Raw genomic sequence first — 17,860 nt, 5'->3', positions numbered from 1 at the left:
GCAAAAGGGACAATAGCTGTAATGTTTACCACTTCAAGCAAAGTACGTTTACATGAATTATCAAACATATAAATGTACAGATATAGCTTGTTTTATAGGGAAAATGTTAATAGTTTGCCCAATAGACTCCCATGTATTATGGTTTAATATTTTTGGACGAAGCACTATACTGACCACATTTTGCCTTCTAAAGTTGCGCAAAAAATGGTGACCCTCAACAAAATCCATGCATGAAATTTCATGACCCTTCAAAAATGCTTGCGCAATTTGCAACCAATCTGTAATTTCTCAGTGTCTCATCCCTTTTGGGGGATTTCAAAATTATAGTAAGTCAGAAGGGGGACTTTAACTCATTGTGAGTTTGTTAGGCGGTATTTGAAAAAAAATTGAGAATGTGGATTTGGATTGCCTCCCCCCCCCCCCCCCCCCCCCGATGTATTTGTCAATGCAAGCTAAAGATGCATGTATCCAGAAATCAAACGTCACAGTGGTGGTGGCGCCCTCACTGTCGTTCTTGCACAGCACTACAAACCATGCTAGTACCAACCAATACTATCTTGTCTGACACCCTGTCATGTCATGTCAGGTCACCGTTACGTTTGACCCACATCTTGGATCTATGCGTATGCACGCACTCAGAAGTTCTAGGTTACAACTGAATGCTTGAACTTTGGTATTTTGGGCAGGCGCAGGTTAGGGCTCATTTCTGCTGGTTCCGTATTGACATGAACGGATGAACCGTCGAAAATGGTTTTATTCGGAAAGGTGGTTCGCAGTGGCAACGGTAAGTTTTTTACTCTATTCGTGCAGTGAGCGCCCCATTGTAAAACTAGACAGTACTGTACATTGTACTGCTTGACCAGTTCAAGAAGGTGATCTTGCCTCGATAAGATATTCACCAAAAATGTAAAAATGAGCACAGTTTTGTTATTTGCGCCGGAAAACGTTCGTCTGCAGATGAAGGTACCACATTTACTATCATTGAACATGGATGTACAAATGTTTGTACATCCATGCATTGAGCGACAATGTGTCCGCCGCCGCCGCGCCGGGAGCCAGCTGCCCGGGTTATCATATCAACCGTCCCATTGTGTTCTGACCGGTCGCAAAGCGGGCACATTGTACCGATAATTAACAAGCCATTGTGATTATATAGGCGGTAGGCTCCACATTCTAACATATTATTACTGTGACATTACAAATGGGGTACTAATGCCAATTCAAAGAGTACTACCACAGTCGTTTGGTGGGCTATTCAGCTCTGGGACTATTCGACCCATAGACGAGTGTACAGAAGCGAGAAACACCCTTCGCTTCTGTACACTCGTCTATGGGTCGAATAGTCCCAGACAGAGCTGAATAGCCCACCAAACCACTGTGGTACTACGTGCCAGTTGCCTACTTATATATCTGCCAACTTTAACGGGCCACAATTCACGTTCTGCAGTTTAAGCTAGAAACAGATGCATTTTCACTCCAATTTACTTTATCAATTCATCTACACTGATAAATCACCATTTAGGGCTTCAACGGCACCTTCTATATGCATGTAGTGGTGACCTTCGACGTGTGTTCACGAATTCTACAGGTTGGGGCCTTGGCTAACAGTAAGGGACTGGGCAGAAATTACGGGGGGGGGGGGGCCGATGTTTTTCAAAATGACACTGCATGAAAAATAGTGGCTCTTCAAAAGTGTTTGCTAGGATACAAGTGACCCTCCCGATTTTCATTCGCAAAAAAACAATGACCCTCCCCCTGTGTGTCACAGTCCACAATATCTAAAATAATTGACATATAATTTCTCATTTAACCTTTGAACTTTCAAAGAATGCTTTTAACTTTTACTATTAATCACCTTTATGCAAAGTTTCAAGTAATTTGATGAAAAAGAGATCACATTTCATATTGTAATATGCTTAGCTCTAATCTGTTTATCTGAGTGGCTAAAGCCAGGATGTATCTTTACATTCTCAACAAGAAATCCTGCGTATCAATACTATCATCATCCACTTTTTGCCTTCTTGTAGTTGTGTGAAAAATGGTAACCCTCCCCTGGAGACACGGATGAAATTTCATGATCCTTCAGAAATGCTAGTGTGGCTTTATCAAAAATTTCAACTTTCTGTCAATTTAATGTTTGAAAAGCGAACAGACTCGGAGTCTTCAAATTGCTAATCCATGGTCTCACATTGTATTTCCTCTTATCTTCCTCTTCATCATTTTTTACTCATGACCTAGATACTTTTTTCCAGTTGACAATCGTCCCAAGCTGTCAGCCTGCATGTAGGTGTTATGTCAAGCCAAGAGGTGATAGCATGTCTGTGGGAGGTCACGCTGAAAATTGTCTGAATATGCAGTCATCGATAAGGGAAAATCAGTTGTAACTTTTGGCAAAGCTTATTTTTGACTTTGTGTATGACCTTTAATGTAAATTGAAGTGAACACAAATCTCTTTCTAGCTGCAGAATGTGAATCGTGGCCTGTGAAATTTGGTACGCTGGCATGCGGGACAATTAGGGCAAACAGCATGACTGGCTCTTGAATTAGGCCTACCTATTCCAAAGTTTGCAAGCAGCTATGGTATCATATTTGTGCTGAAAATGTGAAAAAGTATGATGTGAAAAAGTATGATGTTTGAACATGAATTTGATGAAACGGGCTCAGGATCTCTGGCTAATACTTTTCCACACATCATATGTGCAATCCACAGTTGTTTGTGGTTTGATACAGGGTGAGGGCCCCTATAAGCATTACAAAGTTTACAGGGGCTCCCGCCGTGTATTGAACCATTAGACAGTACTATATCTATCATCGAAGCACAAGTGACTGTGGGTCCACCATGTTTCAGACTATCAATTTACTGTGAAGTCCTGCTTAAATTCTTGCAAATCGCAGGAAGCTTCATGACTATTACTACAAATATATCCTCATAAAATTTGGCATCATATTCAAAGGTAAAGGGATTGACAATTGCAATTCTAAATAATCAAATTTAGAACTACCGAAAATTGTGAAAATTGCATTCAAATTAATTAATGTTGATAAATTTTGATTGATATAATTTCACATAAATCCTTCACTTACTTTCCAATATGCTGAGCAAATAAGAAAAATTATACAATTTAAATCTCAAGAAACAGTGCCTTACTAACCCTTGTAACCACAGGTTGTCAGCAAAGTCCAAAGTATCACTTCTGAACATGTACCTGTGATGGCACTAAGCTGTGACAGCATGACGTCAGTAGAATATGTGTAGAGAAATGTGTAGACTATATCAAGAGCTATCCTTTGCTAGCAGTCAGTGTTAGTTTGATTTGTCCAAAATCTCCAAAGAGATAAACAGGATTTTTACTGTCTTGTTTTTATAATTTTAAACATTGAGAATTTTCCTGTCCTTGACCTCAAAGTGATAGTTCTGTGTCACTTCATGTGTGTGTCGAGCGATGTTCTGTCGATTTTGAATGACATAATTTGATGATGATGCTTGACAAGTGTTGTAATTTATGATTTGGAAAACTGACTTGTTTGTTATTTCCATGTTACAGTAAAAGCAACATGGTTCCACATCAGTCAAGGGTTCAGGCAAATGCATGTTACAAGTGTAACGAGAGACTGGCACAAAGAACTTGACAATACAGTTCCAGAAGGAGGTATGTTTGTTATACTATTAATGACCATGGTCTATGTTTTTACATCCGAGCTTAAAATTGTGACTCTCCTTTACTTTCTATTTTGCCTTTTTCATTTTATTCATCTCTTTTAAAGGTAGAATGGGTGCCTCAGGTACAGATAACTGGATTTTCAAACTTTTATAATTTTCTTCTAACACTTCTGGGGACTCATGGAGTGAATAAAGGGTAAATCAGCTTGTTTTTGAGAAAATTGAAAATTTAATTTTTCAAACATAACGTTAACACAGGGTTGGCGGCCATTTTGAATTTCAAGTATCTGTAAATAGCGCTGTTCACGGTTACAGGTTTGTTACTAAATATAGCTGTACGCGTGCGACATCGGACACGCAGCTTGAAATGCGGATAAATTTTATCAATGTTGCATACATGGCTGTTTTTGCAGCTTGTACTCTGAGTCGTGAATATGCCTTTTAGCTAGTATTCATTGTTACACTAGCAGTCGCCTACTAAGATGTGTTTTTGTCGTTTTTGCATGCGTAATTTTCAAAAGCGTAATCTAAAAATGCAGACAATATTTATTTTTGTATATTAATGAGAGAACAGTGACGTAAACTGTGAACAGCCCTATACTGGGTTCTCTATGACCGAATTTTGCATGGAGATCCTTTTTTTATTATAATTTGGAAAGAGCATAGTTAAAAATTTCCCTTAGCCCAAGCTTTTTCAGCTGTTTTATATTTCAATCACAAGTTCTTGTTTTGCTTCTTAAAGTGTGTTGAAACTCCCACTATTTAGTTTGCTAACACAGCGTCTACATGTCAGGGTAATGCACTTTGTGTACGTGTGAATTCTTGTTTTGATCAGTTCTTGTCAACAATAACAGTGCAGGTTACATGTGTACAGGCTGAGCTGACAAGCTGAATGCTGTGTATCTCAACATGCTTTGAGGAGAATGACAAGAAACTGTAGATGACATTAAAGCAAAAGTAATTTTAAAAAATCAAAAGCTAATATCCAAGTAATATTGTTGTTATGTTATAAAACTATTGTTCATATTTTGTATGGAGGAGAAACAAGAAGACAAGTCTGGAATAACAGTGTCTCAAAGAGAACACTTTGGACAAAACCCACAAAGTTTAGATCTCAAGGTGGAACACCAGCAGGAAATTTCAAGAAGTTTGATCTTGTAAGTATGTAGTGGGGGCGTACATGTATATTGGACCTGATGCTATTTCACACCATGTTTTGTAAATATCAGACTTCACTCAGTGAAGCCACATATTCATGATCTAGTAGGCTTGCAGGAGAAGAGTCTCATAATCTGATCAAAATCAGAAGCATGGAGCTCCATTTTTGCCTTCGTGAGTTACTGTACGTATCAGTATAGTTGTCCTGTTGCACCAACTGTCTTCACAGAGAGGGAGTCAACTTATTCAAGCCAATTCTGAGCAGATCACTTTGTATAAAGTCAACCATTTTCCAGCAGGGTCAATAAATTGCTGTCAGGTCAAACTGATCAGGAAAAGTAGAGCGTCTAAATATAGCAATGTACTCATGGCATTTTTACTGTCATGGGGAATTGACATTCAACTGTCTTGAAAGGTTGGAATTTCCACGTTACTTATATACACTGTACCTGCAAATGATAATTATAATACATGCATTCATCTTCTTTCTCATCTTCTTTCAGGACAAAGCCGTTGGTTTCAAAACACAACCAATTCCCTTTAGTTACACAGAACGAGATGCTGCATTATATGCCCTGGGAGGTAATAGGGATTTTGTCATCTTCATATTTCCCTTACTATAAAATATATGTCTTTTGTTCATAAGAGAGTACCTTCAGTTAGAGTTCTAGATTTTACGATAAGGATAAGGACCTTGGTGACACTCTGTACATACCAGCTAATATTCTTGTTTAAACTTCCAGCAAGCATTGCTACCATGTAAATCAGTGTTGTGACCATTATGTCTCTTATAAGAATTCTTGGTGTTCTTGATTAATCTTCCAACATTGTGTTCTTGCTATTCTCCCCTTCGTAGTCGGCGTGAAAGTTAATCAACCGGACTATCTGAAGTTTTTGTATGAAGGCAATGATGATTTTAGCATTCTACCCACCTATGCAGCTGTTGTTGGACAAGTTACCGGTGAGATCCTGTTCAGTGACAAGATACCTGGATTTAAAATAAACAGAGAAAATGTAAGGACGATACCAGTTTCTTGTTTTCGTCTGCTTTTCATTAGAGTGGCACTGCCTGTTTATGAAATGTTGCTTTCATCACATTTTGATACCAATGGACAATATATGACCCTGAAATATAAAGGGGCAGATTTTATGAAGTACAGATAAAAGTTATGGTTTCAAGGTGCAACCACCAGAAGGTGCTATGTCTCATGATCATTTCCAACTTTGAGCATGCACGGTTTAAAGGTGTGTTGTTATACTAATTGACACTAGTCTAGGGAGTCTGTAAGAAGCAAGGAGAAAGCTACTGCAAATTGGCATAATACACTTATGTATGAATTCCCTACCTCCGATTGTGATGAACGCTCAATCTGATTGGAGCTGAAAATTTGATGAGCCAGTAAACTTCTCAAAAAAACATCATTAGTTTAGGCCAAGACAAAAAAATGAATTATTTCTGGTCAGCACACGCGTCACTTTGAAGTCCCTGCTTTGATCTTTTTTTCTCAACTTTGTGTATAAATGTAAGTAGACTTGAAAAAGTCAGTACAGCACCATATGTCACTGTAGCTTACCTGCACCCCTATCATTCTCGATACAAACCAGAGTTCCATGGAATGCTATAGGCTAGAACTCTAAACATACAAAGGATCAAGGGAAAATATTAGATATCCATATACGGTAATGGGTCGATATAACATGGACGTCTGCTCCTTTTTACATAGTGTGTTGCTGTTCAAGAGCCATTGAAGGGGAAATTTGTTAAAATGCACAATCAATAACTGTTTAACACTGATATACGGTATGCAAAGCTGCATGGAAAGTTGACAATATGACTGACTTAAGTAAAAAAAAAAGAAGCAAAAAAATTCATGACCAGAAATATTTTTTTTGGCCTTACCATCACCTTTTCAAGACTTGCATAAATACAGACGTGGTTCTGAAATAGAAATAGAACAGAAATAACTGTCTTAGTACTGAAAACACAGGTGTTTATGTATGTAAATCACATTTGATATGTTGTATTTTTGCCCTAAATATTTGTAACTAAACTGTTGTGACAGCTACATGTATTCTGTTCATAGCTCAAGTTTATTTACAAGAAATAAGATGAGCATCAAGAAAACATTCCTGCTTAAGCTAGAAATACATGTACCAGTGCTATATGAAGTTTTCATGGATCGACATCATGACACATGTATAAGCATTCGTTGGTATACAAAAAGCTTTTTAAATTATATTTTATTCTACTGAGTATGTCACAATTTTATTTCTTGTGCCTTGTCATTTAACAAAATGACATGTCAACAATTTTCTGTCACTTATTTAAAAATTCTTTGTGTTGTAGATCTTACATGGTGAACAGTATCTTGAAGTGTACAAACCTCTACCACCCTCAGGACAACTGTCATCAACCCTGACAATTGTTGACATTCTGGACAAACGGTCTGGTGCACTTGTCATTGCAGACAGTAAGATAATACTTCATACTTGAATAAACACTTTTTCAGGAAAAAAAATTGAACATACATGTATAAATCAGTCTTTCAGCCACAAGAGGTTTAAGTGACCGGTGTAACCCTGTTATGAAATACTCGCAATCATACCCATTTAAAATTTAGTTGACTGGTTCACCCTGGACCATTTTCCTGTACAGATGTCCAACTGTTTCAGGAAACAGAAGGCTGAACCAAAATTTGGTTAGAAATCGGTGAAAAGTGGTCTGTCATTTCAGCTGTGATCTGCTACAATAGTTTCACAGAAAGATCAGTCTCTGATGCTAGACATGAAGGGATAAGATCTAACAATACACCAAACTCTTGCATGGATGTATAGAATAACTAAAATGCAGCCTACATTGAAATTTGTAGATATTTTCACAATTTTGAATAATGTTGCTCATTTTCTTTTAATTTTGTTTTCCAACTAAATTTGTATCTTGCTGAGAAAAGTTATTTCCACCGAGAAAGCCATATTTGGAACCTCAGGCTAAATGAATATCTCGGATAGTCATTGAATCAGGTCATAAAATGAAATGCTGTATACTGTATTACTGATAGTTTCATAAATCCCACTTTATTGTCATGACTCAAAGTATTGAATGAAAGCCTTTTCATACCCAGACAACCAAAATTGACAAAATGCTTGTTTAATTATTTTGCTTTGCAGTCCACATATACAATGAAAGCAATGAACTGACAGCTTACAATCAGCTGGGCTATTTTGAAGTTGGTGCAGGAAAGTTTGGAGGGAGGATGACTTCTGAACATGTCAAGGTTTGTATAAATTGTTTGTATTCTGGGACAGTGACCATCTAGATATCTCATCTACCCACCAGATACTTGCATTAAGGTAGAATGCGCTTCGGTGGTAGACATTAGGCCTCTTAAATTAATGCTTTTCTCTTCTACCACTTGTGGGGCCCTCACTTTAAAGCTTTTGGAGTAGGTAAAGTTTATGACATCTTATTTTTGTGAAAACCAAAATTTTATTTCTTCACATAGAGTTAATGCTTGGATATCCAGCCATTTTTATTTCAAATATTGGCAAATGTAAGGTAATTTGTTTCTCTATTACCAAAATTTGACAGTGACCCCTGATTTTTATTTCTAATTTTGAGTGAGAATGGTTGAAAGTTTTCCTGCGGAATGTTACAGCAAAAGTTTGAAGTCTTTCAATTTTGAGGCGCATATTAACGTCCGGTAGTACATTCAGGGGACACAGAAGTGGTCAACAAATAGAGAAAAACTATGCAATTGAACAGAATTTTACTTATATTATGTGTTATAAATAATATCCCAAATATCCAGCTTTGTTGAAATCTTTTTTGGCTGTAGAATGTATTTGCTCTGACATTTTTCAAAATTTACCTTTCCAGTTCATGCCTGTTACAACTACATACAGTTTAAACCATAGTCAAATCAAGTCATATGACAGAGATAATTTCATGTTTTGTTTGTAAATGGGGTTTGCACTAGATCCATGGAGCCAAAGTTCCAAAGCTTTGAATTTTTCTTGTACACCACAAGTTATCACTAGTATGCTATTTTTTTTAATTCCCTCATGCCATTTCTCACCTGTACCTCAGCAAGGTTTCAGTTTGGCATTTTCAGTTGTGGAGTTTACTTTGCAACACAGGTTCCATTAATTCCTTTGTGCTTTTCTCCCACAGCCGACAGTCTCCCAACCGTCACGAAATCCAGACAACGTCGTAGAAGAGGAAACTTTGACCAGTCAAGCAGCACTCTACAGACTCAGTGGGGACTTCAACCCGTTACACATTGACCCAAGTTTTTCAGCTAAAGGTGGACTACCAATTCCAATTCTGCATGGATTGTGCACCTTTGGTCACGCTGCACGTCATGTCTTGATGCAGTATGCAGACAATGATGTCACCAAATTCAAAGCTATGAAGGTAAATGTATAGTTTGCTGCTTGCCCAGCAACTTGATAGTGTTTTGTCCCATATCATATTACAGCTTTGTCAATACCAGTGAATTTTGTGACATCATCCCCCAGAATTATGTATCCCATATTCCAGCATTGTGACCCCAGATTTCTTCTACCTCTACAAATTTACTGGCATTGCTAAAATTGTAATAGCAATAATCTACACCTACCGGGCCCATAATGGACTCAAGCAAATTTTGCTCTTCCATAATGTACTAATCTTCGCCTCGTACATTATGTAGTATTGCTTTTGTCCATGATGGTTCGGGAGGGGGTACATTTTCAGAATGAAACCTGTCAAGTGGGACTACAGCTGGAAATTTTTTATGATATTATCATTTATATGTACATGTATGTTCTAGAAAACAACACCATTAACATTTCCTATTCTTATTCTTAAACTAATTTGAAATATTAAAGCATTAAAAACTTTCAAACGTACCATATTTTTTGCAACAGGTAGTGTTATTCTTAACAGATGAATTCTTGTCCAGACTAAAATGCAATTGTCAACAGTAATATGGAATGATATAATGCATAATTGAAGTTCAATTTATTTAGCATTTGCTTTAAGGTAGAATGCATCTCGGGAGATATATTAGGTCACAGGGAACTCTGACTGAATAAGAGTTGACAAGTAAATAAAAAATAGAAAACAGAATAACCAAACAACCAAGTAAACAAAGACTAGTAAACTAGAAAAACAAAAACCCATGGATCAATTTCAGACTAAAAATTGGTCAAAATATTGACAGAATAAACAAAAACAACCAAGTAAACAAAACTTAAACAAGCAAACAGACAAACAAACCACTGACTGATTAATTGTGAGACTTCCATGAAACATACAAGGTTCACCTTGCTATGGCATGGTCCTCCTCTGTATGGTAGGGATGACATGGTTAATTAATAAATGGATGTATTTTGACATGCTACACCTATTTAAGTTTACACAAGCCTTAACACCCCCACCCCCCTGCCGTTTCGATTTTCCTATTTAAGGTAGTATGTGCCGTGAAACTGACAGATTTGAGCCTTTGCTCAAACTTTCCTTTTGGAAGCGTTGAATCATACTCTTTCAAAATCAATAACAATGTCAGGGGTCACTGAACAAATTTTGGTATTTGAGAAAATATTCCTTGAAATTAACCTGTATTTCAAATTCAAAATTGCTGCTATCCTGTGGTAACTGTGTGAGGGATGGATTAATTTTCGATTTTAACGAAAAAGACAATTTGTTGTCTCTGCAAACTTTAAAATGAATACATACAAGCAGTATACCAGTGAAGTATTGTTAGAATCAAAATAAGTATTTTATTTCAAATACAATAAAAATAAAATTTAAAATAAAAATGAAAATCAATATTGTTAGAACTAAAATAAAAAACTGTCCCTTAGATGCACTCTAAAATAATTTCAATCTGTAATTTCAATCTTGAAATTTTTACATCAGGAATATGGCTGTTTCCCTTCCACTGTCCCTGTCTGGAGGTCCGGTTTCTTTGTTGATAACACTAGGATTAAACAAGAGGGTTAAGTAGAGCCATTTATATTTTTAAAAAATGTAAGAGATGTAAACTTGAATTAGAAGGATCTTGCCAGGAGTTCTGAGTCAGCCTTGAATGATGAGCAATTTTTTTCTTACTTTTCTATACTCCTCTGAACACCGTAGGTCAGATTTAGCAGACCAGTGATTCCAGGACAGACCGTACGGACAGAGATGTGGAAAGAAGGAAACCGGATTCATATACAATGCAAGGTATGTATTCTGTTGTGTTTTCAAAGAGTCTGGACACCTCGACCAGGAGACCCTGAAAAAATAATGTGTACAGCAAAATAGCAAAGAAAATTTGCAGCTATAGTTCTTTTAAAAAGTTAAAATAGGTCTTACTTTATTTTGCATACTAGTGCTGCTGTGCACCTGGTTACATTTGCATCGACAGTTATCATTGCATATTTTGGTATCTTCATTAAAGCCCTTTTCCTGCCGAGCGCCCTTGTCCGTTATCCTCCCAAGTCAGTAGAAAACCGCCCCATAATATGTGCCTGCAAAAGATTGGCTCTCCTGCATGTTATCCTGCCAGGCATTTTGGCAGAAATCGCCCATTTTCAGGGTAGTTTTAGCCGTACTTATACGTGTTAGACTTCGATAATTTCTACATGCCCGTAGACAGAGGAAGGAGCTCAAGGGTTGCTGCAGAAAAAAATTGAGGTCACCGGCTTTGTTTGCCCCTGGGAGTGCGTCATTTTATTGCCGTTTCATGTTTATTTTTTCGGAAATAAACTCCTTCAGTATTACGCACGTCCGCTAGGCACAAACATCACCTCACTCGTCTGTTAGTCAGAGACCCTGAGGGTCGTGCTAGGGTGCAGAAGCACCGTCAAACCTGTCCTGTTTCCCCAGGGTAGGGTCAATTGAATACGTACCTTAAAGGACTTGGCAGTGTAGCACAAAAACTACGTTTTTGCCGTTGTATTAACGACATGGCTGAGCCATTGAAGCACAGCTCAACGTACTTTAGCCAGCTCAGTTGGGAGTTGGCTTACGAGTGTTACCGTTCATTACTGACTTAATCGAGTGGTCCTCAGTCAGGTACGGGTTTGTACCGACATGGCTTGGGCTGCAGCTAACCAGTGATAACCAGTCACTACACCCAAGTCTTCAGTTCACTTTTGCGATGCACGGGTGCAACGCAATATGCTTCCATTGTTCTAGCCATCGACGTGTCCACATGCCTGGCAGCCATATTGTACTGCTAGCTGGTTTGCATAACAAAAGCAGTCCCTGCTAAATGCAGACGGTATCCCCGTAGCCTGACTACGCATTGACCTTATGTGCCCTTTTGAATTCTCTGTACGCAAACAGCGTACGTAGTTACCAATGCGTCGGCAAGAGGATACGTTTGCCTGCAAACCAGAGCCAATACTTCGGACGATGGACTAAATAAAAAATCCAAAGCTACGTCCATTGAATGGCACGGCCAAGGCAGTGAAGGACGTTGCCTGGCTTGAACTTGCAGAGCTGAAGCCCAGCTTAGTACGTTGGACACCAGTTTGTAATGGTATTTCCGAGTCGTTCATATCCGTTCCATGGGAGGAACAAGTCGAGCCGTCCCGTCAAAAATACGTTCTCATTTTCAGTCACGCACAACTGAATAAGTGACTTTCGTCTCGCACCATCGGCATATCTGCCAAGTCGTTTGCAAGAGGTAGCCTTCTAGATTAGCATTGCCGAGTTGGTCAAGTTCGGCAGCAATCTGTATAGTGCCAGGCAGCCAAGTACGTCCAACTCCGCCAGAAAACGTCACCATGCTATCCTGCCAAGTCCGCTAAAAAGCGGTAAAAAAAACCAGCCCCCTCGGGTGTGGGGGACTGGCGGACAGGTTTCTGCACCTTTCCCTGTCTATCGACTCCCTGCGAACCCATTTCGAGGGGAAAAGGCGTTCCTTGTCAGAAAACCTCTCCTCGGATGACCCCTAAACGCACAGGGGATAGCAAAACGTAGTGCCGTCGACTTGGCAGGAAAGGGGGTACCCAAAAAGGGCCCGATTTCCACCGGGTTGGGAGAATAACGGTCACCAGTGCTTAGATTCTGGCTACACCGAATTTCAAGCGGATTTTCACCGACTTGGCAGGAAAAGGGTTAAAGAGGACAGTATAAGTGATGTTTTGCTAGGCGTTTTAATTTGTTTCTAAGCTGACTGAACATATTTGGTTCAAGAGGTCAGATAGACTCTGACATGCATGCTAGTGTGCAGGCCTCCACACACACACACATATAACACACCAGGCAAAGTATACACAATATTAATCATTTGTAAATTATTTTGTTTTTAATAACCAACTACCATTGTAATCTTTTCATAACTTACACAACATTGCAGGTGGCAGAGAATGGTGAAACTGTCATAACAGGGGCGTACATTGACCTAGCACTGGAGTAGCAGAAGAACACAACAAACAGAGTTACAACTACAATACAGTAAAAGACGCCAATAATTCCTGGATTGATATTAAAATATGAAAAAAATATTAATTTTACAGGAAAACTACAGGAATGTGCAGCATCTGTTTAATAGTGTGAATTCAGACATGTCCTTTTCTCATTGACACCAAAGCTAAGTCCCTTTCAAACAAACCATGGAAAATGTTGTGGGACAATGCCAATAGGGGATTAAATTAGATGGGCTAGCATGTGAATACCTGGTAATAGAGTGCTTCTCCAAGGTGTGGAATAATGGACAAAATATTATTCAAATGTATATTGAGTTTGTGAAAACTCTGAATCCTGTAATTTTATATGTTTATATATATCCACTGTGAATATGCAGTGTTCTGGAGGGGAGATAGTCAATTATTTAAATTGGGGGTCATCGTATCTTTTAGCCTAATCCCTGGATGAAGTATTTATGCCTTCAGAGACCACGCACTTTGGCGGAGTATGGGCAAAGGCCAAAATTCTTTGAAGGCGAAAATACTTCGTCTAGGGATTAGGCTACATATCATTGTCTGTGTGACCTCAGAGTGACCCCAACAATAGCCGTGCACTTTAGCTGTGGATTCATGGCTCATGAGTATGTAAAATCTATGGTATGACAATGTTATAATGCTGCAAATTACGAAGTTTAAAATGATTCTATCTATTGTATGGAAATTCTGCTGAGCTTTAAATGATAAAGTGTAGAATGATTCAATCTATGTAATAAAGTATTCTATAAATCTCTATTGAAAAAGTTTCTTTTGCTTGGTCTGAACCTTTTTATGGATTAATCAAACCAGTTATCATCAGATGAAGCGAGGTGAGAATTTAGTGTGTGAATACTATATACTACATTTCTCGACAATGTTCAATACTTAATGGTGTTCCACTGTCAACTTGGCCCTAACCAATGGGCAAAAGCTTCCAAAGATAGCATCTAGAGACACTCATGATTCAGTGGCTATTAAATGTAATGTACCTTTACCAGGGCTCGAAATTAGCGGTAGTCCCGCGTCCACAGACTACCAACTTTTCCCTGGGGCTACCAAAATCCATGAAATCGTAGCCCACATGGACTACCAAAGCCTAGCCTGGGACCTGAAATTCAGTCGTCACTTTCGGACGAGCTAAATGCAGTCAAACCCAAGCTGGACACAGCCCATACTATGACTTTGTTCTGTAAAGTACGAAGACGACCGGCTGTGCGGTGGAACTTTGCAAGAAAGTTTCAATATCTGAACTGACGTACATGTACTTGAATGACAGGCACAGGAAATGACGGCCAATGAAAACTCATTTTCGTTGCATTTTGATCATAATGTATCAATGACAATTAAATGGAAATTATGCCTCCTCCCTACAGAAAAGGCCATGGTCTATTTTTAGCCCTGCCACAGTATGTCTCAGTGCTGAGAAGGTCGTGTTGTTGTCATGACGGCTATCAAAAGTTGCATGCAACTCTGAGAATGAAACAGGTTGTCAATAGGTCATCAAACTTTTGAGTATCACTATCGTCCATTATACCTGTTTCCTTTAGTATTAAAGGTGTGCATACATTGTATGCATGGGCTACCAGCCACCGTCACTGGGCTACCAACTTCAGAAAATGGTAGCCCAAGTGGACTGCCATGGGAAAAAATTAATTTCGAGCCCTACTTTACTGAGATAATTCAGCAAGACTGAAGATTAGTGGACACAAGGAAATTTTGTTTTAATTGTTAGTAACCTGGGGAGTTCATACCATTACTTATTATCTAGAGCTCCTAAGAACATCCCTTTAAGTTGGCAACCAAAGATGTGTCAACTAATCTTCAGTCACCCTGATAATTCGTATGAAATTGGAATGCAAATCAACATGTGGAATGATTTCTGGATAGTTTGTCATAACAGGGTACTATTATATGGTACTATCATTGCAATTCAACAGTCAGACAATGTGTTCCTGAGCAGGTTGTCCATACACTTACTAGCAAGTTATTCCATGCAATTTTGGTGGCTCTGTGACTAGTTTACCAAGCTGCATGGCATGCATGTTCACAGAAGACTTGGTGTCAGTGTCTGTGATCATCATTAAGATATTCTTAACTTAATATCACTAGGTATGTGTTCTCAGCTTTGCCTTCAGGAGAATCCACAGATTACAGACATGAATTACAAACAGGCAACATTCAGATGAATGGAGAATAAAATAGCAACAAACAAGCAAATAAGTAAATATAAACAGACAGACAGACAAACTGAGGGATGGACAGAATTTGTGTCAATTATTAGTGGAGCAATTGTGAAACTTCTACATGTAGTGACAATTCGACAAAGAATGAACTATTCCCTTGCAAAGTTATTAGATATGTTGGAAGTCAATACAATTGCTCTGCTATACGTACACAAGGGTATCTTTTGAAGCAGATTGTCTATCTGTTGGTTTGTAAGCGTGTAATTGTGTTTGTGTACATGTTGTTTACAGGAAAGGCAGGATAAATAAACAAAAAAAACCCAAACATATGCAACCAATCAAATAGGAACAAATTATATATCCAACAATCGAACGAAAATTGTTAGAAAAATAAACAATTCACTAATAGATAAAGAAACACATACCGCGGGTAGTGATACTGTCATTGCATCTTGAATATGTTGCATCTGTTGTTCAGTCAATATTATTTCAAATCTTATTCAGTTTATTGATTTCTCTTATATCTCGTTATTGAATTGTTTTTGGGTTTATTTGTTATTTATTTCTTGTTTGTTTCTTTTTTAATTATTTGTTTATTTATTTGTTTATATTTAGTTGGTTGTGTATTTGATTGCTTTGTTGTTGGTTAGTTTTTTGTTTATCCTGGCTTCCCTGTGGTTTGTGTGGTATATTTGTTTTTGTTGCTTTAGTTTCTCTTTAGTTTTGTCAGCATGTTGTCTGTTCACCTGTTTGTTTGTTTACTTGTTTTGTTATTCATTGAGGCCCCTGTGATGCAACTACAATGATCACACATGCACTGTCAGTTGTGGCATTATCAAACTTTTCAATAATCTTTGGTGAATAAGACTGCATCTACATGCACAGACGAGCTTTTTCTCCTTGTCTGTGATACATGTAATCACAGTCCCGCCACCCAGGGGACTGTGATGTAATACTATACTGATTATGAGTCCGATCCCACGGATGAAGAAGGCCAGCGGATGAAGCATACAAACGACACCAATGGATACTGCCCTCTACGGACGTTCGGCATCGAGAATGACCCTTACCCTGTACAGGTGACCTGTAAGTTCACAGCTGGATCCTCGCTGCGCTGGGACGGATAAACTTTTGCAAGCTCTACAACTGTAGCTTGTAGCTCCGTCAAGATGTCCGATCAACTGCGATTTGACGGCCGTGTCGTCCTGGTCACTGGGGCTGGAAACGGTAAGAATGTCCGCGATTGCTTTCATCAATTGTATTCTGAAAGGTAGCGATAAGTTACGATTTCTGTTGCAGGTTGCCGCAAATCACAGGCGATTGGCTCGTTGCTTCGCGAAGCCGCTATGGATACAACAACTTCGCGAAGCGACGAGCTAAGCGACTGTGCCGCAAATACAGCCCAAGTACAACCACACCCCGATCAAACACAACAATGCGCAAGCTTTAGGTCGTAGGAGCAGATAAAACATTTGTGGATGTTCAAGCTAAAAGACCCTAGGGCGATATTAGCTCTGCGTAAAGTTGTGTGTTATGCAACCTCCTGATTTTGTTTTGTTGTGCAAGTCGCCCCCTCTGCATTTCGAGACACGCAGACGGCTTTGTTTCAGCGGCATTGGGGTCTTTGTCGTTGGCCGCCAAATATACAGAGACTGTTCTCTGCAGGCTCCGTAGTGATTGAATCAGTTCTCGTCATCAGTTCATTTCGAAGATGGAGAAAGACCTAGTAGTAGTACATGATATTGTGACTTCACAACTACGAGTAAGTCAACGTGTGACCACAGTCATGCAATTGATTAGTGGTACATACTGACAAAATCACATAGTTGGTTGACCCCAGCATGCTCAATGTACACCATTATCGTTCAAAGGTCAGAGATCCAGTGCAAACGACCATGGAAGTCTTTATTATTTCATCGCATATAATTTTAATGCCTCTTTCATAATATTTGCCACATTTCCACCCCGCAAAGTCAAACTTTCAAATGTTATGTTCACCAAATATGAATGAAATGTTGATTATAAATTTGATGTTTTCAAATCAACTTGTAATAATCAAGGTTTGACTGTAATAAATGATTGGTCACATTTGCCAAGGTTTTTCATGATAAATTTTCCACATTTTTTAGGGAGTAAGGAAATTAAATAAGTGTCTCTTGGGAACTGACTCTGTCAGCTTTTGTCTGCATGTGCTCTCATATTGGTTTGCACATGATGATTGTTTGAAAATGACCGCCAAACCCTGTAATGTCAATCACTGGCTAAGGCCCCATCCCTTTTGGCTAGCCTACCATAGTAACATTCCAATAAATCAAATGGCAAAACGTTAACATACCCATGCATTTACAATTTTTTTGCAGGCCTTGGTAAAGAGTATGCTTTGAAGTTTGCTGAAAGGGGAGCATCTGTTGTGGGTAAGAGAGCTGAACTTCTAAGTTTT

The 17,860-nt window shown here is 38.6% G+C and overlaps 2 protein-coding genes across 2 annotated transcripts in view; both read left to right on the top strand.

Moving 5' to 3' along the window:
• Positions 1–540: 540 nt before the first annotated feature.
• On the top strand, positions 541–14,001 carry LOC139121172 (peroxisomal multifunctional enzyme type 2-like). Its single transcript, XM_070685853.1, has 10 exons — positions 541–784; positions 3,546–3,650; positions 4,700–4,818; positions 5,323–5,401; positions 5,676–5,833; positions 7,167–7,290; positions 7,988–8,094; positions 8,991–9,233; positions 10,941–11,027; positions 13,153–14,001. The coding sequence occupies exons 1-10, from the start codon at positions 748–750 to the stop codon at positions 13,210–13,212; spliced, it is 1,119 nt and encodes a 372-aa protein (XP_070541954.1). The 5' UTR covers positions 541–747; the 3' UTR covers positions 13,213–14,001.
• A 2,479-nt stretch (positions 14,002–16,480) lies between these two features.
• Positions 16,481–17,860, top strand: part of LOC139121170 (peroxisomal multifunctional enzyme type 2-like) — a 33,289-nt gene continuing 31,909 nt past the window's right edge. Inside the window, exons 1-2 of the mRNA XM_070685852.1 lie at positions 16,481–16,647; positions 17,781–17,834. Of these exons, the coding sequence (XP_070541953.1) occupies positions 16,590–16,647; positions 17,781–17,834 (112 nt within the window). The 5' untranslated portion in view covers positions 16,481–16,589. The remainder of the gene's footprint in view (positions 16,648–17,780; positions 17,835–17,860) is intronic.

The sequence above is a fragment of the Ptychodera flava genome, chromosome 21 (genome assembly GCF_041260155.1).
Source record: "Ptychodera flava strain L36383 chromosome 21, AS_Pfla_20210202, whole genome shotgun sequence".
Taxonomy (NCBI): domain Eukaryota; kingdom Metazoa; phylum Hemichordata; class Enteropneusta; family Ptychoderidae; genus Ptychodera; species Ptychodera flava.
This window is presented reverse-complemented; position numbering and strand designations above follow the sequence as displayed.

Coding starts and splice junctions, on each gene's coding strand:
- LOC139121172 (XM_070685853.1), top strand. CDS start 748: ATGGTTTTATTCGGAAAGGTGGTTCGCAGTGGCAACG. Junction 5,402..5,675: donor TGCATTATATGCCCTGGGAG/GTAATAGGGATT, acceptor TCCCCTTCGTAG/TCGGCGTGAAAGTTAATCAA. Junction 8,095..8,990: donor TGACTTCTGAACATGTCAAG/GTTTGTATAAAT, acceptor TTTCTCCCACAG/CCGACAGTCTCCCAACCGTC.